General features: G+C 47.3%; 1 protein-coding gene across 2 annotated transcripts in view; it reads right to left on the bottom strand.

The window, feature by feature from the left end:
* LOC134542671 (SH2 domain-containing protein 4A-like) overlaps nucleotides 1–23,315 on the bottom strand; it is a 48,042-nt gene that overhangs the window by 6,000 nt on the left and 18,727 nt on the right. For both annotated transcript variants that reach the window (XM_063387108.1, XM_063387109.1), the window contains exons 3-6: nucleotides 21,001–21,157; nucleotides 12,077–12,302; nucleotides 7,002–7,158; nucleotides 2,712–2,829 (exon numbers count right to left, since the gene is read on the bottom strand). In XM_063387108.1, coding sequence (XP_063243178.1) covers nucleotides 2,712–2,829; nucleotides 7,002–7,158; nucleotides 12,077–12,302; nucleotides 21,001–21,157 — 658 coding nt within the window. The remainder of the gene's footprint in view (nucleotides 1–2,711; nucleotides 2,830–7,001; nucleotides 7,159–12,076; nucleotides 12,303–21,000; nucleotides 21,158–23,315) is intronic.

Genomic DNA, 23,315 nt, shown 5'->3' with positions numbered 1-23,315 from the left:
ACAGAATTCGATGGAGTTGGTTTAGTCGGCTAGATATATTCATTAAAAGACCTGAATGTACAGAAATAGTAAATACAGCTTATTGGTTGTTTTTTTTAAATGCAAACCTTTTTTCATAGAATAAGGGCTTTAACCCAAAAAAAACCAAATTTATATTACAGTTTTAAGCTAATTTTAACTTGATTAAAAATTCTATTGTGCCATTGTAAAAAAAAAATCATTGTTATATATTTTTCCAAAATATTTTTACAATAAAAAAAAATTATATGTACATTAGATGGTTTACTATTCAGTGCAAATATACTCACTAAGAAGATATCATTGGTAATTATGTACAAAATCTAGTGGTTACAAAAAGTTAACAAAGCAAAATAATTTTGTGCCTTATTTTTAAATTAAATTTCTCTACAGAAAGCACGGAAACTATGGCCCACCTCAACAGAGACACCAGCAACTACTAGGCTCAGCCCAGGTATCGAGATCAAGACCCCGGGTGATGGCATATCGTATAAAAATTGTATGATGTTATTGATCCGGCCGTTTCCCATTTCCCGTTGATTCCTACTTCCCGAAGACACTTTGGACGAGCTGCGACTATCAAGACACTGATTCATTTCCCAATGATATTTCTATATATACCAAGTGAGCTAGTGTAGGTTATTTTGTGTATATTTTCTTCAGAATTCTGGATCAGAATCCCAGTTTTCGTAACAATTAATATCTGACGCATTCTTGACTTTTTTTCAAGTGAATATTTCAATGTTAAAAATATTTACTGTCATGATGGTTTGATTATCTGAAATAATTTCAAATAAATTAAAAAAATACCAATTTTTTAATTATAATATTAAATGTTACTAATTATGCTTTGCCTTATAGATGAAAAACTTATAGTAACTATCCAGAGATATTGAGAACTAACTAGTTGCAATAAATTTTAACTTTAATAGAATGTAAAGTATTACTTTTTACAATTAATAACATAATTATTTCAGACAGTCATTGGAATATGATTATAGTAATTATATTGATCTATTTTAAATTAGTCATTATTGAATTACTGTCTGTAACTGTTGGATTCATTCCTACTAAAATGATCTGCCATTGTTTTACTTAAGTTCGTAGAAACTAAGTGTAGTTATGTGAAAATGCAGCGATACTGTGTGAGTGTACGATGTTCATGTTGGACCGGCTTGACTGAAAATATAAAATTCCGTTTAAATAGTTAAAGATATGAAATCATTACTAAAGGACATAAAATGGTGACAAAGAATAAATAATGATTGTATCACATTACCATTGGTATTATATTATAAGCCTTGCTCCCCATAGAATTAACATAATTGTTACGATTTAATGTGAGGGAACTTGGTTCGTAAGGGATAGTTCAATTAAATTTTATTACAGTTTGATTAATTACTAATATTTACATTACTAATGAATAATTGTACTTAAATATGTCAGGTCACCAAACACTAACACTTAAAAATGTTTATTCGCAAGTCTCTCAATGTCTGTCAAGTTCCACAGTTCACACTCCTCGCTGGAGCTAGGCTCAACAGGAAGGACCAAGGAAGGAAGACGCATGGTGGGGGAGGGGGAAGGGGGGTAACCACGACACTTGTAATAAAGCCAGGCGCGCGTGGCATACCTTACTTCCGTGAACCGCGTGTGACATGGCACATGACGCCACTGGCCATGCAAGGCCACCAGCCAGCTCCGAACCTGGCATCGTGGTCTGGTCTCTTGCGTTCGTAATAATATTTACGAGGGGCTACACTGCACGGAATAGCTGTCCCTGTGGCAGACATTAGTCTCAGGTGATTGGTCACCAAATAAGTGAGACCATAACACGATACTAAGACTGAGGCGAATTCAATGAAATATCCAGTTCTTAATAAGAATGTCATCGTTTCACCACCAAGTGGTCGAGCTACAGCGAGTACAGAGAGTGCTGGGTAATGTTGTGCAAAATCTTGAAGAATAACGGTTGTCAACCACAAGAGTGGGGTTCCCAGCAATCAACCTACGAGGACTCCGAGGCTGTGATTGTACATAGCATTCATCGCCTGGTAATGCGATCATTGCCCTGAACCAAGTAAATGTGCACCAAACTCAATTGGCACGGAATTGACATGATAGTGAACCACTTCCTTAAACTGGCATCCACCCAACCCAACGTTACGACATTATCCTATCAAAGTGAATACACATAAACTACGAATGACTAGCAGGTACCTACGTTTGCGACACTATCCTAGTTTCCAGTATGAAAACTTGAAATGAATAATAAGCCTTGGGCAGCCATAAACGATATAGTACTTCATTAACACTTTAAAGACACAAAGTTTGTGTCAGATTGTATAGTTAAATTATGAAATATTGTTGTCTACTTTTTTTGAAATCAAAATGAAATGTATACAGACATTTCTTAGTGCTTAGTTAACAGCTAGTGCCATCACCCTCGGTGATCCCAAAGAAAGGTTAGTTTAAGATATTTTCTCATTGACTCTAGTACGCCGTTATTCTGGTATAGAAAAGCATGAGTAAATATGTACAAAAATGTGATCTTTTTTTATTTATGAAAATGTATTCTAAAGAAATATCAATATCAAAAATCATTAAAAAAAACACCCTAACAAGGGTTTCATTATATTCTGAAGTGGCTATGAAGCAAGCAGAGAGGCCGGGAAGTTTGCTGTTAGACTCACGGTGATGGACTCGTAGGTGTTTGAGGCAACGAGTCAAGAACGGAAGTGCGGCGATGCTCCTCTCTCGCTCGACGCGCTATCTCCCTGATCTGCTGCTCCGCCTCTTTCGCCCTCCGTTCTGCGAGAACCACACACCACACAAACTAAGGTTAGTGTACAGCACTTCAGGATTTGTCACCAAACTACGAGAAAATTTATAGTCGTCATGTAGCACAACTAGACACAGAAAGAGACACTTCTAAAATTGAAAAGGACTCCATGACATTTGGTCTTGAATCAAAATCCATTATGTCATATTATGGGTTGGAATATAACTGCAGCTTGAGCAAACAGTGTCACAAACCATGTTTAGCTGCTAAAATTACATAACTTTATGTTCCAGCTGCTTGAGACTAATTAATTTTTTTCACTGTGTAGGAGTGGCACAACTGAGATGGTGGACGTCCTTCTGGACAGAGAAGACAGCAAGTTGTGCTCAAATGTCACAAGCAGTGCTCTGTCTGCTCGAGAGAGCAGATGCATTTCAAAAGCAGTGCCTTGAGAACGCTTCATTCTTATGATTATTTGAATGCAATAATGATGAAATTTAGCACATATCATGACCATTGATCTGGGTATTTACTTTTATTATGTAAGATCTATTTGCATTGCTATATGACTTGATGTAGGTTTTCGGACATACGCCATTGCTTAGCACATATATGTCTGCAGAAGAAAACTACAAAAAAACACAAATTAAGCAAAATTTCTGTTGTCAGGATTTAACGCCACACAATATTCCACAACAGGAATATGGTAAACAAACAAGGAAAAAACAAAAAAAAAAATGGAATAACAGAACGAAAAACCTCCACAAATGATGACAGCACAAAAATTCCGTACAAAAAAAATTCAACACAACAGTTGAAACGAGACAAAAAACACAGCAAAACGAAAAGACGAAACAAACACAATAGTTTTCCAAAAAAACAAAAAGAGAAACGAAAAAAAACCCACAAATGATGACAGCACAAAAAATATTTTACCCAAAAAATTGGTTGTTTGTAAAGTCGGTTTACGGACGATAGTTTAACGTGACAACGTCATAACAAAACATTGATGAAATGATTGATTCAGAAGAAAAGGAAATATCATATTCGGCCTGAGACTGAGCCGTAATAGGTTTTTGCAACCAAACCATTTAGGCATTAAAAATATTATATTCTTTGAGGAAGAATTTTTTTTAATTTTTCTATCTTTTGTATGATAAAATCAACCTCTGCATACTTTTATGAATAAAATTGAATTATTTTTATTGAATTATCACTATTTTGTATGGATACAAAGGAGTGAAATGAAATGTACAATTTAATTAATAAATTTACTTTTATTTGCATTCATTATTCAAATATATTTATTACTTTTGAAATGTTACGTGCGTCGTATTTATATTTACAATTACAAAAAAAAAATTCGCACTTGCCAGGATTCGAATCGACAACCTTACAATTAGAAGAAAGCGCCGCTGATCGCTCACCCACAAGGCCATATTCGATAATTAATAGTTTCAGATGTTATATATACATTTATAAAAATTTTGTTCACGGTAGGGGAATAATATTATTTCTTTTTATAACTATATTTGATAACAAATACGCAAATACTTATTTATAATGTGTTACAATATTTTTTAAAACATTGTGCAAAAGATCTCGGTTGTAATTTGCATTATTATGTGTAAATGTAAAACACCATTGTTGGTTCAAAATGTAATTGAATATTCAACATTACTTTTAAACACATGTACCGATTGAGCTGAAAATCGGTGAACGCTCGTTAAATTACATAATATTAATAATTCAAACAACGAAAATATGATTGAAAAGTCAAATCGATGGTCGTTCCAATCGAGTGGAAGAGAGATGCCAAGCATGCGTAGGCCCTACAATGAGCATGAAGAGAGATGCCACGCATGCGTACAATGAGCAAATAGGACACATCCGTAGTGGGACATCCGTAGTGGGACACTTTTTCGTGCGTGCAGCCGGCGTTCATCGATTGATTAGACGTTGTCACGTCAAAACTTCAGCACAACAGTCAAAACGAGACAAAAACATGACCAATCGAAAAGACGAAACAAACACAACAGTTTTCTAAAACAGAATTGAGGCGATCCCGTCTCCTCTTCTTTCACCGATGTCTCTCTTGGGTGAGAGCCAGGTATCGGGTGGAGAAGGTCCAACTGCTGGTCTTGCGGCAGGATTCACAGTCGGCTGGTATGCAGGCGAATAGCTAATGGGGTGAGGGATAGGGGGGCTAAGCTATTCATTGAAAAATGTCTGTATTTTACACCAAACTTTTATTGACCTGAATTGTCCAAACAGTTCAATTTGTCGCCTGCGTCGGCTTTAACAAACACTGGATTTACACACGGTACACTTTATCATCCAGAAAAGGGGGGGGGAAGGGAGACAAATTCCCTATGCCGAGATAGGTCCTCGGATGGCCTAACTCGCGAAGGAGGGGTGCGAGCAGCAGAAAACGGATAGCCAGTCGTTCTGCTACTCCCCCTATGATCGTCCTATGGTCAGTGGGCGGAATCCAGCCTCACTGGCCGTCGGGCCGATCAACTGGCTTTCAGGTGGATGACCTCGCCTTTATGTAGGGAGAAATGCGCGGGAACGAAGAAAAAGAAGGGAGGGGCGAACTAACTCCTCTTTGGAAGGGATGAGAAGCGTGCGCATGAATCTCGCCGAAATTTCCCTGCCCTGGTGGTGGAAGTATAAACTAGATATTAATAATTAAAAAGAAAAGATAAACTTGACATAAATAATTATATGTTCATACATATATATTCAATCCTATGTATTAAAAAGTATTTAAACTTGCTTTCACAACTTAATTAGTTAAATTTATACTTTTATAAAATATTAATACAGTTGGTAGATCGCCGTTCACAAGATGGCGTCACAATGTACATGTTTAGCTGTGGCAAGAGAAAAAATGTACATTTGTATACATAACTCGTTCATATTTACTATTATATTCTGAAGTGCATTAATATGTGTGTTTATAACAACGTAAAAAATAAAGGGCGAAGATGGTTCGTTGCTTTAATGAATTATTCTATTGTTCGTTGCTTTGTTTATAACCTACGACGTCGCACAGATTCGTCGCCGCATATTACGTGAGTAGGCCTATTGCCGAAATACATTTTTCCCTGAATTGCTTCTGAACTTATTAAAACACATTTTGGGTTTAATTATAACGTAAAGTAACGTGATATTTAATATAGGAAGGGCGGGCACGCGTCAGAATCAAGCGACGTTTCGGGAACTGCTATCTGCTCCCGTCCTCAGGCAGAGACGCACATGGTACGGAAACACAGGTCGCTTGTTTCTGTTTTAGAAAACTGTTGTGTTTGTTTCGTCTTTTCGTTTGGTCGTGTTTTTGTCTCGTTTTGACTGTTGTGCTGAATTTTTTGGGTTAAATATTTTTTGTGCTGTCATCATTTGTGGGTTTTTTTTTCGTTTCTCATTTTGTTTTTTGTTTTTTGGAAAACTATTGTGTTTGTTTCGTCTTTTTGTTTTGCTGTGTTTTTTGTCTCGTTTCAACTGTTGTGTTGATTTTTTTTTTGGGGGTTCGGAATTTTTGTGCTGTCATCATTTGTAGGGGTTTTTCGTTCTGTTAATCCATTTTTCTTTGTTTTTTCCTTGCTTGTTGACCATATTCCTGTTGTGGAATATTGTGTGGCGTTAAATCCTGACAACAGCAATTTTGCTTAATTTGTGTTTTTGTCATTTGTGTTTTTTTGTAGTTTTCTTCTGCAGACATACATGTGCTAAGCAATGGCGTATGTCCAAAAGCCTACATCAAGTCATGCACTCCAATTGCACAAATCTTTCAAAGATAATATGCATTGCTATATATTGCTGCATAATTGATATTCAGTTTATCTCAAATTTGGAATTCATGCATTTCAAAAAAAGTTTACTTTATAAGGATTCAAAAACTTATTACATTTTTTAGTCTATGTGAAAATTCCAATATTTCAAATACCAAAACAATTCCATTCCAAATATTTAGAATTATTTTTTTTTTTTAAATTTTAACTGTACGTACAAAGAACAACTCGGTCTGGTGTACTATGACAGTAACAGCAAATGATATTTACAAATACTGCTGTTCCTCAACATAGAAACCAAAAAAAGTAGCTAAAAGAAAATTGGCCACAAAAAATTAAAACTTAAATTCTATCTTTGATGCATAACACGAACACCCAACAGGTAGATTCTGCCTGCACGACCTCACCTTGTTCCTGCCACATGAGCTCCTGTCTGCTCTCTGCCTCCAGCGCCTCACGCTCCACCTCTGCCTTCCTGTCCCGCAGGTTCCTGAAGATCTGCGAGGTGCGCTCCTCCGTCACCCGCCGCTCCCACAGAGCCACGCCCTGCACCACCTTGCTCTGCTGCAACACCACACCACCACCTCCGCCTTCCTGTCCCGCAGGTTCCTGAAGATCTGCGAGGTGCGCTCCTCCGTCACCCGCCGCTCCCACAGAGCCACGCCCTGCACCACCTTGCTCTGCTGCAACACCACACCACCACCTCCGCCTACCTGTCCCGCAGGTTCCTGAAGATCTGCGAGGTGCGCTCCTCCGTCACCCGCCGCTCCCACAGAGCCACGCCCTGCACCACCTTGCTCTGCTGCAACACCACACCACCACCTCTGCCTTCCTGTCTCGCAGGTTCCTGAAGATCTGCGAGGTGCGCTCCTCCGTCACCCGCCGCTCCCACAGAGCCACGCTCTGTACCACCTTGCTCTGCTGCAACACCACACCACCACCTCCGCCTTCCTGTCCCGCAGGTTCCTGAAGATCTGCGAGGTGCGCTCCTCCGTCAACCGCCGCTCCCACAGAGCCACGCCCTGCACCACCTTGCTCTGCTGCAACACCACACCACCACCTCTGCCTTCCTGTCTCGCAGGTTCCTGAAGATCTGTGAGGTGCGCTCCTCCGTCACCCGCCGCACCCACAGAGCCACGCCCTGCACCACCTTGCTCTGCTGCAACACCACACCACCACCTCCGCCTTCCTGTCCCGCAGGTTCCTGAAGATCTGCGAGGTGCGCTCCTCCGTCACCCGCCGCTCCCACAGAGCCACGCCCTTCACCACCTTGCTCTGCTGCAACACCACACCACCACCTCTGCCTTCCTGTCCCGCAGGTTCCTGAAGATCTGCGAGGTGTGCTCCTCCGTCACCCGCCGCACCCACAGAGCCACGCCCTGCACCACCTTGCTCTGCTGCAACACCACACCACCACCTCTGCCTTCCTGTCCCGCAGGTTCCTGAAGATCTGCGAGGTGCGCTCCTCCGTCACCCTCCGCTCCCACAGAGCCACGCCCTGCACCACCTTGCTCTGCTGCAACACCACACCACCACCTCTGCCTTCCTGTCCCGCAGGTTCCTGAAGATCTGCGAGGTGCGCTCCTCCGTCACCCTCCGCTCCCACAGAGCCACGCCCTGCTCCACCTTGCTCTGCTGCAACACGACACCACACCACCACCTCTGCCTTCCTGTCCCGCAGGTTCCTGAAGATCTGCGAGGTGCGCTCATCCGTCACCCTCCGCTCCCACAGAGCCACGCTCTGTACCACCTTGCTCTGCTGCAACACCACACCACCACCTCTGCCTTCCTGTCCCGCAGGTTCCTGAAGATCTGCGAGGTGCGCTCATCCGTCACCCTCCGCTCCCACAGAGCCACGCCCTGCTCCACCTTGCTCTGCTGCAACACGACACCACACCACCACCTCTGCCTTCCTGTCCCGCAGGTTCCTGAAGATCTGCGAGGTGCGCTCCTCCGTCACCCGCCGCACCCACAGAGCCACGCCCTGCACCACCTTGCTCTGCTGCAACACCACACCACACCACCACCTCTGCCTTCCTGTCCCGCAGGTTCCTGAAGATCTGCGAGGTGCGCTCCTCCGTCACCCTCCGCTCCCACAGAGCCACGCCCTGCACCACCTTGCTCTGCTGCAACACCAAACCACCACCTCTGCCTTCCTGTCCCGCAGGTTCTTGAAGATCTGCGAGGTGCGCTCCTCCGTCACCCTCCGCTCCCACAGAGCCACGCCCTGCTCCACCTTGCTCTGCTGCAACACCACACCACACCACCACCTCTGCCTTCCTGTCCCGCAGGTTCCTGAAGATCTGCGAGGTGCGCTCCTCCGTCACCCGCCGCTCCCACAGAGCCACGCCCTGCACCACCTTGCTCTGCTGCAACACCACACCACCACCTCTGCCTTCCTGTCCCGCAGGTTCCTGAAGATCTGCGAGGTGCGCTCCTCCGTCACCCGCCGCTCCCACAGAGCCACGCCCTGCACCACCTTGCTCTGCTGCAACACCACACCACCACCTCTGCCTTCCTGTCCCGCAGGTTCCTGAAGATCTGCGAGGTGCGCTCCTCCGTCACCCGCCGCTCCCACAGAGCCACGCCCTGCTCCACCTTGCTCTGCTGCAACACCACACCACCACCTCTGCCTTCCTGTCTCGCAGGTTCCTGAAGATCTGCGAGGTGCGCTCCTCCGTCACCCGCCGCTCCCACAGAGCCACGCCCTGCACCACCTTGCTCTGCTGCAACACCACACCACCACCTCCGCCTTCCTGTCCCGCAGGTTCCTGAAGATCTGCGAGGTGCGCTCCTCCGTCACCCGCCGCTCCCACAGAGCCACGCCCTGCACCACCTTGCTCTGCTGCAACACCACACCACCACCTCTGCCTTCCTGTCCCGCAGGTTCCTGAAGATCTGCGAGGTGCGCTCCTCCGTCACCCGCCGCTCCCACAGAGCCACGCCCTTCACCACCTTGCTCTGCTGCAACACCACACCACCACCTCCGCCTTCCTGTCCCGCAGGTTCCTGAAGATCTGCGAGGTGCGCTCCTCCGTCACCCGCCGCTCCCACAGAGCCACGCCCTGCACCACCTTGCTCTGCTGCAACACCACACCACCACCTCCGCCTTCCTGTCCCGCAGGTTCCTGAAGATCTGCGAGGTGCGCTCCTCCGTCACCCGCCGCTCCCACAGAGCCACGCCCTGCTCCACCTTGCTCTGCTGCAACACCACACCACCACCTCTGCCTTCCTGTCTCGCAGGTTCCTGAAGATCTGCGAGGTGCGCTCCTCCGTCACCCGCCGCTCCCACAGAGCCACGCCCTGCACCACCTTGCTCTGCTGCAACACCACACCACCACCTCCGCCTTCCTGTCCCGCAGGTTCCTGAAGATCTGCGAGGTGCGCTCCTCCGTCACCCGCCGCTCCCACAGAGCCACGCCCTGCACCACCTTGCTCTGCTGCAACACCACACCACCACCTCTGCCTTCCTGTCCCGCAGGTTCCTGAAGATCTGCGAGGTGCGCTCCTCCGTCACCCGCCGCTCCCACAGAGCCACGCCCTTCACCACCTTGCTCTGCTGCAACACCACACCACCACCTCCGCCTTCCTGTCCCGCAGGTTCCTGAAGATCTGCGAGGTGCGCTCCTCCGTCACCCGCCGCTCCCACAGAGCCACGCCCTGCACCACCTTGTTCTGCTGCAACACCACACCACCACCTCCGCCTTCCTGTCCCGCAGGTTCCTGAAGATCTGCGAGGTGCGCTCCTCCGTCACCCGCCGCTCCCACAGAGCCACGCCCTGCACCACCTTGCTCTGCTGCAACACCACACCACCACCTCTGCCTTCCTGTCCCGCAGGTTCCTGAAGATCTGCGAGGTGCGCTCCTCCGTCACCCGCCGCTCCCACAGAGCCACGCCCTTCACCACCTTGCTCTTCTGCAACACCACACCGCCACCTCTGCCTTCCTGTCCCGCAGGTTCCTGAAGATCTGCGAGGTGCGCTCCTCCGTCACCTGCCTGTTTAGCTCTATGCCACCACACAGTTCTCGAACACCTACTCACTGTGACTACAGCTCCGAGGGAGCTGGCTGCTCGGGTGGTACTGATGGTAATGCAGGGGGATCAGGTTGGACGAGTCAGATTTTTCAAGAAAGACTTAACATACCTTGATGTGAAAAGTAAAACTATATGTAAATGATTTGAAATTTGATTGCATTAAATTTAGAACAATACAGGAGAAAGAAGTAAGTCCGGATGAAAATTAACCTAAAACCTCGTTCAACACTCCATCAGCTTAACTCGCTCCCTGACGTCACACGTCTCTCTTTTTGACGACAGCTCTTACTCTCTCGCGTGTAGCTTCTGGCAACTGACAACCCCACTATCACAGATTTCAGCCAGGCATTCTACACTAGCCACCCAACGTATTATAAAGGTCAATTCAATAATAGTGAGTATATAGATTCACTACTTAGAGTTACCCACAAAACGGTTTGAAAGATTTTTCAAGCTTTTATTAATGTCCACATTACAATGCTAATGTTTCCCAGATCTTTTGAATAGAGCCTACAGTTCAACCTTATATCTTAAAATTAAAATTATCGCAAATCCTTGCAAAGAATCGTAAGATTAAAAAAGTTTGATACAATTTATTTATGTTCCTTCAGGGTTTTTTTTAAGGACAGTGCATTTTCTGTATTTAAATTTAATCAATAGGTACTTCTCATCAACTCAACCATATGTGCTAGATCTTGTGAAATGTACATAACCATATATGGTACATAGAAGAATCTATTCTCTTTGCTGCTGCATGTTGCCTATTCTTTTCATGTGTGAAATTTAGCTTCTATTTTAAACTTAACAAAAAAAAATTTGGTTTACGAAAACTGTAAAAGTTCAACATTTGTTAGAAAAACAAACCCAAACAAAGAACAAATTTCAAGGTAGTGTACTGAAATAGAAGCTTCATACTTTGACAAAAATGAGATAGCAGCCAGTAAGATATTTCGGACTAGAAAAAGGACTGCAAATCTGGCAGTGTTGGCTGAGGGGTAAAGCTTTACATGCGTGTACCTAGTTTGGGCTTGCAAGTTTGTCAGAGGCGTCATCAAACAGAGGCCGAAATATCTTACTGGCTGCTATCTCATTTTTGTCAAAGTATGAAGCTTCTATTTCAGTACACTACCTTGAAATTTGTTCTTTGTTTGGGTTTGTTTTTCTAACAAATGTTGAACTTTTACAGTTTTCGTAAACCAAATTTTTTTTGTTAAGTTTAAAATAGAAGCTAAATTTCACACATGAAAAGAATAGGCAGTAAGGAACCATGGTAGTATTTGCCTGGAGTGATTTTGGAAAAGCGTACGCAACAGATGCCAAGACGACCAGACCAGGATTCGAAACATGATTCTCTCGGATACAAGTCCAAGTCTCATCACTGTGCCACCTCTCTGTTGTGCTGAACGCATGGAGCAAACTGACTGTGAGTTACAGGTCCACACTCACCTTCCCGAGAGAGGCGTTCTGCGCGCCATTCTGCTTCTCAGCCGGGAGGTTCTCGCCAGCGAGTGCCGCGAGTGGCTTGTCGAGCCGCGAGTGCATCAGATCGTCCACCGAGCAGTACGTGTTGGCTTCGTCTTCCGCCCTGTCCTTCATCTGGGACACCTCCATGGCCTTGATGTGCTGGGCGTTCAGGTCGAGCAACTGGCTGAGCTCCGCCTCCATCTTCAACCTGACAACACACGGAGCACCTCTACTTGCCACTCATTCCTCATTCAGAGCCCGCCGTGCGTGGTGTCAGTGGCAGAGACACAAGATGGCGTCTAGTTGTAGTTGTGGTCCGTAAACCCTAGTAAATAAGGATCAATCATATGTGACAATGGAATCATCAGATAGATGAATTCATCACCCCTATCCAACAACCACTAAAGATGCACGCACCTTCTATTCAATAAATGTGAACAAATTGTACAACCTGTAAGTTGTTCACACGTGATGCACACTGCAGACAACACATACAGCACATTCCACCACCCAAAGTTGAGTATGAGCCATTTGAGAAGATAGTGACAGTGATCAAGCAGCTCATTTAAGAGCAAACCCATCCTTGGCCATCGAGTTTTAAATCATGACTAACATCTAAAATTTTCTCTATTCCCCTATATTATACAAATACCTAATTACTTCTCAAAATTTTCTTTTAGTTTCTACAAAAATTTTAATTAAAAAATATCTACCTTAAATTTAGACATAATTGGATTGAAATAATTTAAAACAATAGATTTTCTATAGTTTATACATTATAATATTTGTCCTAAATTATTCCTGCTCAATGATCATAATTTTTTATATCCTTAAACTCTGCATTAATCGATTTTTCTCTAATTTTAACATTTATTTTGAAGTGCTTCGATTTTAAATAATCAATTTATAAAATAGTTATGAATAATATGTTTTTATTAATTTTTACTGATAAAATGTAAAGCAGGAAAATAATTAAATTAACAAGTAAATCTGATTTCAGACCAGCAGTATTGTTTTATTTTTCTCTAATTATTTAAAAATTTATTTAAAATTAACAAATTATAAATAATCAAGAAATAAAATATTTAATTTTAAGTGTTTTTACATCTTAAAATATTCAGGTAGAAAAATTTAAAATAAATGTGGAAATCACATATGAAACAACCTGTCTTTTCAATTATGCAATGTAAATGTGCGTTCAAGACTTTAAAGATAAAGTCATCAACAATCAAGCCCAACCCCGCCAATTAAGAATGCTCCAAAAGGCTCTACTATAAAAATAACAATGAAAATTCACAAGCCGATTGCAAAATCCAAACAGAGGCATGATAAGAGATAAGCTTCATTATAATAATGAAAGCACCCAAAGAAAGTCTCCAAGATGAAATACTACAGGACCCACACACATGTGTGACGGGATGGTTCTTATATATTAACTTCCATTAGCATACAAGGCGATAATGTTTCACACAGGATATCAGTAAGCTACACACTGCACAGAATTAGTATGTTGCCCGCCAAAGTCATGATTAACTGACATCCACAGTTAAACAGAGATATCAAAAGGATTTATACTCCTATGACCATTAAAACAGCCATAAATGATTTTGAACATATAAAAGTAAGATTTATTGCAGTAAGAATAATTGGTACTAGTCCTTAAAACAGATGTAGCCTACAAAGAGAAACCGAAAATCGTTATACCTAAAAAAAAAGAGTGAAAAAATTAAAAACAAAATTAAATCAGATTAAAACACAAAAACGTTTTTTAAAAACCATTAAAATACAAAGAGTAAACTAACGTGATACAGAAATTTAGAGATCAAACTACAGTGATGACATGTGCACATGCCTCAAGTGCTTGCTCTCCAGCTATGCCAGCAACCATGAACCAAGTATCAGGATGGTGGCATGTGCACTTGCCTCATGTGCTTGGCCTCCAGCTCGGCCAGCAACCATGACCAGGATTCAGAAGGATGGCATGTGCAATTAGCTCATGTGCTTAGCCTTCAGCTCGGCAAGCAACCATGACCAGGTATCAGGAGGATGGCATGTGCACTTGCCTCATGTGCTTGGCCTCCAGCTAACCAGCAACCTTGACCAGGATTCAGGAGGATGGCATGTGCAATTGCCTTATGTGTCTGCCTCCAGCTAACCAGCAACCATGACCAGGTATCAGGAGGATGGCATGTGCACTTGCCTAATGTGCTTGGCCTCCAGCTCAGCCAGCAACCATGACCAGGATTCAGGAGGATGGCATGTGCACTTGCCTCATGTGCTTGGCCTCCAGCTAACCAGCAACCATGACCAGGTATCAGGAGGATGGCATGTGCAATTGCCTCATGTGCCGGCCTCCAGCTCGGCCAACAACCATGACCAGGATTCAGGATGATGTCATGTGCACTTGCCTCATGTGCTTGGTCTCCAGCTCGGCCAGCAACCATGACCAGGTATCAGGAGGATGGCATGTGCACTTGCCTCATGTGCTTGGCCTCCAGCTAACTAGCAACCATGACCAGGTATCAGGAGGATGGCATGTGCACTTGCCTCATGTGCTTGGCCTCCAGCTAACCAGCAACCATGACCAGGTATCAGGAGGATGGCATGTGCACTTGCCTCATGTGCTTGGTCTCCAGCTCGGCCAGCAACCATGACCAGGTATCAGGAGGATGGCATGTGCACTTGCCTCATGTGCTTGGCCTCCAGCTAACTAGCAACCATGACCAGGTATCAGGAGGATGGCATGTGCACTTGCCTCATGTGCTTGGCCTCCAGCTAACCAGCAACCATGACCAGGTATCAGGAGGATGGCATGTGCAATTGCCTCATGTGCCGGCCTCCAGCTCGGCCAGCAACCATGACCAGGTATCAGGAGGATGGCATGTGCAATTGCCTCATGTGCCTGCCTCCAGCTAACCAGCAACCATGACCAGGCATCAGGAGGATGCCATGTGCACTTGCCTCGTGTGCTTGGCCTCCAGCTAACTAGCAACCATGACCAGGTATCAGGAGGATGGCATGTGCAATTGCCTCATGTGCTTGGCCTCCAGGTCGGCCAGCAACCATGACCAGGTATCAGGAGGATGGCATGTGCAATTGCCTCATGTGCCTGCCTCCAGCTAATCAGCAACCATGACCAGGCATCAGGAGGATGCCATGTGCACTTGCCTCGTGTGCTTGGCCTCCAGCTCGGCCAGCAACCATGACCAGGATTCAGGAGGATGGCATGTGCAATTGCCTCATGTGTCTGCCTCCAGCTAACCAGCAACCATGACCAGGTATCAGGAGGATGGCATGTGCACTTGCCTCGTGTGCTTGGCCTCCAGCACGGCCAGCAACCATGACCAGGTAACAGGAGGATGGCATGTGGACTTGCCTCGTGTGCTTGGCCTCCAGCTCGGCCAGCAACCATGACCAGGTATCAGGAGGATGGCATGTGGACTTGCCTCGTGTGCTTGGCCTCCAGCACGGCCAGCAACCATGACCAGGTATCAGGAGGATGGCATGTGCACTTGCCTCGTGTGCTTGGCCTCCAGCACGGCCAGCAACCATGACCAGGTATCAGGAGGATGGCATGTGGACTTGCCTCATGTGCTTGGCCTCCAGCTCGGCCAGCAACCATGACCAGGTATCAGGAGGATGGCATGTGCACTTGCCTCGTGTGCTTGGCCTCCAGCACGGCCAGCAACCATGACCAGGTATCAGGAGGATGGCATGTGGACTTGCCTCCTGTGCTTGGCCTCCAGCACGGCCAGCAACCATGACCAGGTATCAGGAGGATGGCATGTGGACTTGCCTCATGTGCTTGGCCTCCAGCACGGCCAGCAACCATGACCAGGTATCAGGAGGATGGCATGTGCACTTGCCTCCTGTGCTTGGCCTCCAGCACGGCCAGCAACCATGACCAGGTATCAGGAGGATGGCATGTGCACTTGCCTCATGTGCTTGGCCTCCAGCACGGCCAGCAACCATGACCAGGTATCAGGAGGATGGCATGTGGACTTGCCTCATGTGCTTGGCCTCCAGCATGGCCAGCAACCATGACCAGTTATCAGGAGGATGACATGTGGACTTGCCTCGTGTGCTTGGCCTCCAGCACGGCCAGAAACCATGACCAGGTATCAGGAGGATGGCATGTGCGCTTGCCTCATGTGCTTGGCCTCCAGCACGGCCAGCAACCAACACCAGGTATCAGGAGGATGGCATGTGCACTTGCCTCATGTGCTTGGCCTCCAGCACGGCCAGCAACCATGACCAGGTATCAGGAGGATGGCATGTGCACTTGCCTCATGTGCTTGGCCTCCAGCTCGGCCAGCAACCATGACCAGGTATCAGGAGGATGGCATGTGCACTTGCCTCATGTGCTTGGCCTCCAGCACGGCCAGCAACCAACACCAGGTATCAGGAGGATGGCATGTGCACTTGCCTCATGTGCTTGGCCTCCAGCACGGCCAGCAACCATGACCAGGTATCAGGAGGATGGCATGTGCACTTGCCTCATGTGCTTGGCCTCCAGCACGGCCAGCAACCAACACCAGGTATCAGGAGGATGGCATGTGCACTTGCCTCATGTGCTTGGCCTCCAGCACGGCCAGCAACCATGACCAGGTATCAGGAGGATGGCATGTGCACTTGCCTCATGTGCTTGGCCTCCAGCTCGGCCAGCAACCATGACCAGGTATCAGGAGGATGGCATGTGCACTTGCCTCATGTGCTTGGCCTCCAGCACGGCCAGCAACCAACACCAGGTATCAGGAGGATGGCATGTGCACTTGCCTCATGTGCTTGGCCTCCAGCACGGCCAGCAACCATGACCAGGTATCAGGAGGATGGCATGTGCACTTGCCTCATGTGCTTGGCCTCCAGCACGGCCAGCAACCAACACCAGGTATCAGGAGGATGGCATGTGCACTTGCCTCATGTGCTTGGCCTCCAGCACGGCCAGCAACCATGACCAGGTATCAGGAGGATGGCATGTGCACTTGCCTCATGTGCTTGGCCTCCAGCATGGCCAGCAACCAACACCAGGTATCAGGAGGATGGCATGTGCACTTGCCTCATGTGCTTGGCCTCCAGCACGGCCAGCAACCAACACCAGGTATCAGGAGGATGGCATGTGCACTTGCCTCATGTGCTTGGCCTCCAGCACGGCCAGCAACCATGACCAGGTATCAGGAGGATGGCATGTGCACTTGCCTCATGTGCTTGGCCTCCAGCACGGCCAGCAACCAACACCAGGTATCAGGAGGATGGCATGTGCACTTGCCTCATGTGCTTGGCCTCCAGCACGGCCAGCAACCAACACCAGGTATCAGGAGGATGGCATGTGCACTTGCCTCATGTGCTTGGCCTCCAGCACGGCCAGCAACCATGACCAGGTATCAGGAGGATGGCATGTGCACTTGCCTCATGTGCTTGGCCTCCAGCACGGCCAGCAACCAACACCAGGTATCAGGAGGATGACATGTGGACTTGCCTCATGTGCTTGGCCTCCAGCACGGCCAGCAACCAACACCAGGCATCAGGAGGATGGCATGTGCACTTGCCTCATGTGCTTGGCCTCCAGCACGGCCAGCAACCATGACCAGGTATCAGGAGGATGGCATGTGCACTTGCCTCATGTGCTTGGCCTCCAGCACGGCCAGCAACCAACACCAGGTATCAGGAGGATGGCATGTGCACTTGCCTCATGTGCTTGGCCTCCAGCACGGCCAGCAACCAACACCAGGTATCAGGAGGATGACATGTGGACTTGCCTCATGTGCTTGGCCTCCAGCACGGCCAGCAACCAACACCAGGTATCAGGAGGATGGCATGTGCACTTGCCTCATGTGCTTGGCCTCCAGCACGGCCAGCAACCATGACCAGGTATCAGGAGGATGGCATGTGCACTTGCCTCATGTGCTTGGCCTCCAGCTCGGCCAGCAACCATGACCAGGTATCAGGAGGATGGCATGTGCACTTGCCTCATGTGCTTGGCCTCCAGCACGACCAGCAACCAACACCAGGTATCAGGAGGATGGCATGTGCACTTGCCTCATGTGCTTGGCCTCCAGCACGGCCAGCAACCATGACCAGGTATCAGGAGGATGGCATGTGCACTTGCCTCATGTGCTTGGCCTCCAGCACGGCCAGCAACCAACACCAGGTATCAGGAGGATGGCATGTGCACTTGCCTCATGTGCTTGGCCTCCAGCACGGCCAGCAACCATGACCAGGTATCAGGAGGATGGCATGTGCACTTGCCTCATGTGCTTGGCCTCCAGCATGGCCAGCAACCAACACCAGGTATCAGGAGGATGGCATGTGCACTTGCCTCATGTGCTTGGCCTCCAGCACGGCCAGCAACCAACACCAGGTATCAGGAGGATGGCATGTGCACTTGCCTCATGTGCTTGGCCTCCAGCACGGCCAGCAACCATGACCAGGTATCAGGAGGATGGCATGTGCACTTGCCTCATGTGCTTGGCCTCCAGCACGGCCAGCAACCAACACCAGGTATCAGGAGGATGGCATGTGCACTTGCCTCATGTGCTTGGCCTCCAGCACGGCCAGCAACCAACACCAGGTATCAGGAGGATGGCATGTGCACTTGCCTCATGTGCTTGGCCTCCAGCACGGCCAGCAACCATGACCAGGTATCAGGAGGATGGCATGTGGACTTGCCTCATGTGCTTGGCCTCCAGCACGGCCAGCAACCAACACCAGGTATCAGGAGGATGACATGTGGACTTGCCTCATGTGCTTGGCCTCCAGCACGGCCAGCAACCAACACCAGGTATCAGGAGGATGGCATGTGCACTTGCCTCATGTGCTTGGCCTCCAGCACGGCCAGCAACCATGACCAGGTATCAGGAGGATGGCATGTGCACTTGCCTCATGTGCTTGGCCTCCAGCACGGCCAGCAACCAACACCAGGTATCAGGAGGATGGCATGTGCACTTGCCTCATGTGCTTGGCCTCCAGCACGGCCAGCAACCAACACCAGGTATCAGGAGGATGACATGTGGACTTGCCTCATGTGCTTGGCCTCCAGCACGGCCAGCAACCAACACCAGGTATCAGGAGGATGGCATGTGCACTTGCCTCATGTGCTTGGCCTCCAGCACGGCCAGCAACCAACACCAGGTATCAGGAGGATGGCATGTGCACTTGCCTCATGTGCTTGGCCTCCAGCACGGCCAGCAACCATGACCAGGTATCAGGAGGATGGCATGTGCACTTGCCTCATGTGCTTGGCCTCCAGCACGGCCAGCAACCATGGCCAGGTATCAGGAGGATGGCATGTGCACTTGCCTCATGTGCTTGGCCTCCAGCTCGGCCTGCAACCATGACCAGGTATCAGGAGGATGGCATGTGGACTTGCCTCGTGTGCTTGGCCTCCAGCACGGCCAGCAACCATGACCAGGTATCAGGAGGATGGCATGTGCACTTGCCTCATGTGCTTGGCCTCCAGCTCGGCCAGCAACCATGACCAGGTATCAGGAGGATGGCATGTGGACTTGCCTCATGTGCTTGGCCTCCAGCACGGCCAGCAACCATGACCAGGTATCAGGAGGATGGCATGTGCACTTGCCTCATGTGCTTGGCCTCCAGCTCGGCCTGCAACCATGACCAGGTATCAGGAGGATGGCATGTGCACTTGCCTCGTGTGCTTGGCCTCCAGCACGGCCAGCAACCATGACCAGGTATCAGGAGGATGGCATGTGCACTTGCCTCATGTGCTTGGCCTCCAGCTCGGCCAGCAACCATGACCAGGTATCAGGAGGATGGCATGTGGACTTGCCTCGTGTGCTTGGCCTCCAGCACGGCCAGCAACCATGACCAGGTATCAGGAGGATGGCATGTGGACTTGCCTCGTGTGCTTGGCCTCCAGCACGGCCAGCAACCATGACCAGGTATCAGGAGGATGGCATGTGCACTTGCCTCATGTGCTTGGCCTCCAGCTCGGCCAGCAACCATGACCAGGTATCAGGAGGATGGCATGTGGACTTGCCTCTTGTGCTTGGCCTCCAGCTCGGCCTGCAACCATGACCAGGTATCAGGAGGATGGCATGTGGACTTGCCTCGTGTGCTTGGCCTCCAGCACGGCCAGCAACCATGACCAGGTATCAGGAGGATGGCATGTGCACTTGCCTCATGTGCTTGGCCTCCAGCTCGGCCAGCAACCATGACCAGGTATCAGGAGGATGGCATGTGCACTTGCCTCATGTGCTTGGCCTCCAGCACGGCCAGCAACCATGACCAGGTATCAGGAGGATGGCATGTGCACTTGCCTCATGTGCTTGGCCTCCAGCACGGCCAGCAACCATGACCAGGTATCAGGAGGATGGCATGTGGACTTGCCTCATGTGCTTGGCCTCCAGCTCGGCCAGCAACCATGACCAGGTATCAGGAGGATGGCATGTGCACTTGCCTCATGTGCTTGGCCTCCAGCTCGGCCAGCAACCATGACCAGGTATCAGGAGGATGGCATGTGGACTTGCCTCATGTGCTTGGCCTCCAGCACGGCCAGCAACCATGACCAGGTATCAGGAGGATGGCATGTGCACTTGCCTCATGTGCTTGGCCTCCAGCTCGGCCTGCAACCATGACCAGGTATCAGGAGGATGGCATGTGCACTTGCCTCATGTGCTTGGCCTCCAGCACGGCCAGCAACCATGACCAGGTATCAGGAGGATGGCATGTGCACTTGCCTCATGTGCTTGGCCTCCAGCTCGGCCTGCAACCATGACCAGGTATCAGGAGGATGGCATGTGCACTTGCCTCATGTGCTTGGCCTTCAGCTCGGCCTGCAACCATGACCAGGTATCAGGAGGATGACATGTGGACTTGCCTCGTGTGCTTGGCCTCCAGCACGGCCAGCAACCATGACCAGGTATCAGGAGGATGGCATGTGGACTTGCCTCATGTGCTTGGCCTCCAGCTCGGCCAGTCTCCGGGCCTCTTCGCGCGCCTCCAGCTCCAGTATTTGGTCGATGGTGGGGTCGTTAGGGTGCTCGCCCATCACCCACACCCACGGCTCTCCATCCTCACCCAGCAGGAATTTTACCTGTTTTTGCGCTGAAACACACAAACACACGCCTGTTTCCGAATGCCATGTTAAAGAGCTCCATAGCCTAAAGGATTATTTCTTATGTGTCTTAAAATGATGCTAACATATTTCTTTTTACCTTTTAAATATTTTAAGTTCCTTTTAGAATCTCCGATGCAGCTTTTCGTGAAAGACGAATGACTCTCATCCTATTGTGGCCTCTGAGTGGTATGTAGTACTATTTTACAGTAAATATGCTATGTCTGTTGAAAATTTTTTTTAGTCTTTTGCTTAGCTAGTCTACTATTGCCTACACCCTTATGTTTGTACATTAATGTCAAATGTAATATTACTTGAAATGTACTGATATAAAACAATCTGAAAATACGAGTGTGAGAATTATCTTAAAATAGGGCGATACGATTTGTAAATGCAAAAACAAATGACTGCTGAAAAAGTATTTATTTGTTGGTACCCAGGTTGTGATTGAATCGGATATACGCTCACTGCTAAGACATTCATTGGATATAGCCTTAAATTTAAAGTATTCTTTAGTAAGTGCTGCAACAGTAAATAAAACATCCTTACTTCTGTAATGTGTTGTTTCAAAACAAGTAATTACAGAATATATTGAAATGTGTAGTGTATTAAGTTATAAGAGCAATGTGTCAATCATGGTCTCACCCTGTCTTCTGACATTATGTAAAAATATTACATACACTATATTATTTTATTACATTCAACGGTTGCAAATGAATCTATTTAGCTACAGCTAACAATACTTTACGTTGTTTAAAGCGAGAACATGATACATTTTATTCACTAGAACTTGCACATTTCAAAATAAATAAGCCGTTTACTCGTATGTCCAATATCGCAAATATTATATATATCGCAAATATTTTATATATACATATAATATTTGCGATATATATAATATTTGCGATATATATATAAATAACGTAGAGGGTCTGTGGTAACAAATTTGCAGAAACATAGAGTTTGTCAAGGTTGATGCAATAATTACTTACTAAACATTTGAAAAGTTCTTATGTGTGGCTCAGTTTCGAGAAGGTTAAACTTTGAGGGATCCGATGCATTTTATTCGCTCTAAGAGATGCCGGGGTTCTTGTATCGCAGCGTGCGAGATGAAGGCTCTGTGTGACGCATCTCTGGCGCGAGAGGCGAATTCCCCTCCGCACATGCTCCTGTACTTGCATTGCGACCGTGGGCCTGATCGTTCTTCGTTTTTCGTTGCGTTTCCGAAAAAAATATACAGCATGTTTCATAAGTTGACATTATTTTGAGAAATTATTTTCATTAGAGATATTTTCACTCTCCTATCGGGCATTTACCACTGAAGGGAGGGATGGGGCCTCCTTGTCAAGCTTGTCAAGGGTGTGTGTCATAGTGAGGCCCGATGATTAGTGCGATGCTCTCTGGTGCTTGCAGCACAGTATCGCCTCTAAGCGCAAGGCTGTGACTGGCGCGTAGTCATGTATTTAGCGGTTTCTTACAGGGGCGCAATATACCTTTATATAAAGATTCATCGATCCCCCCTATTGAAGCGGGGGTCCAGGGGTCCTTCCCCGGGAAAATTTGTATTTCAAGGTGGAAAATGGTGCTATTTAAGCAGTTTTATTATCTAAAAATTGATTACACAGCACTTTCTTTGCCCCCGTTTGCCCACACTTCAAGGTTTCAGAAGGGGGGGGGGGGGGCAAAATACGCTTGCCCCCCCACCCCCTGTTGTTGCGCCCCTGGTTTCTTAAACCATAATTTTAATTCTGATGTTTTGCAGGTGCTATGTGCGGTATCCTATTAAGAAAATATCCGTTTTGTGTAATCGGAATTTTATCTGGAGAACTGTGTTTTACCTATAAGCAGCGTTTGACTTCGTAGTGTTCTTTCGGGGTAGCGAACATTATTTTACGTTAACTAGCTACACGTGCGTATAAACGTCTTTTAGTACTGATGCAAGAAATATTGCTCCAGTTGCGGTTTTCCATGCTGGGTAAGCGTGACGGACGTTGCAGGTTTGTAGACGGTACTTGTTTAATGTACAGAATGTTGTATTACTAATATCTGTTGCGTGCGGTCTCAAGTGTATGGCTAATGGTTTCCATTCTCGCCTGCGGCTATACGATGAAAGTTTGCTCCATGGAATATCTCAAAGTTGTGATGAAC

The sequence above is a fragment of the Bacillus rossius genome (assembly GCF_032445375.1).
Source record: "Bacillus rossius redtenbacheri isolate Brsri chromosome 9 unlocalized genomic scaffold, Brsri_v3 Brsri_v3_scf9_1, whole genome shotgun sequence".
NCBI classification, from domain to species: domain Eukaryota; kingdom Metazoa; phylum Arthropoda; class Insecta; order Phasmatodea; family Bacillidae; genus Bacillus; species Bacillus rossius.
The sequence above is the reverse complement of the archived record's forward strand: the minus strand, read 5'-3'. Positions and strand labels throughout refer to the sequence as shown.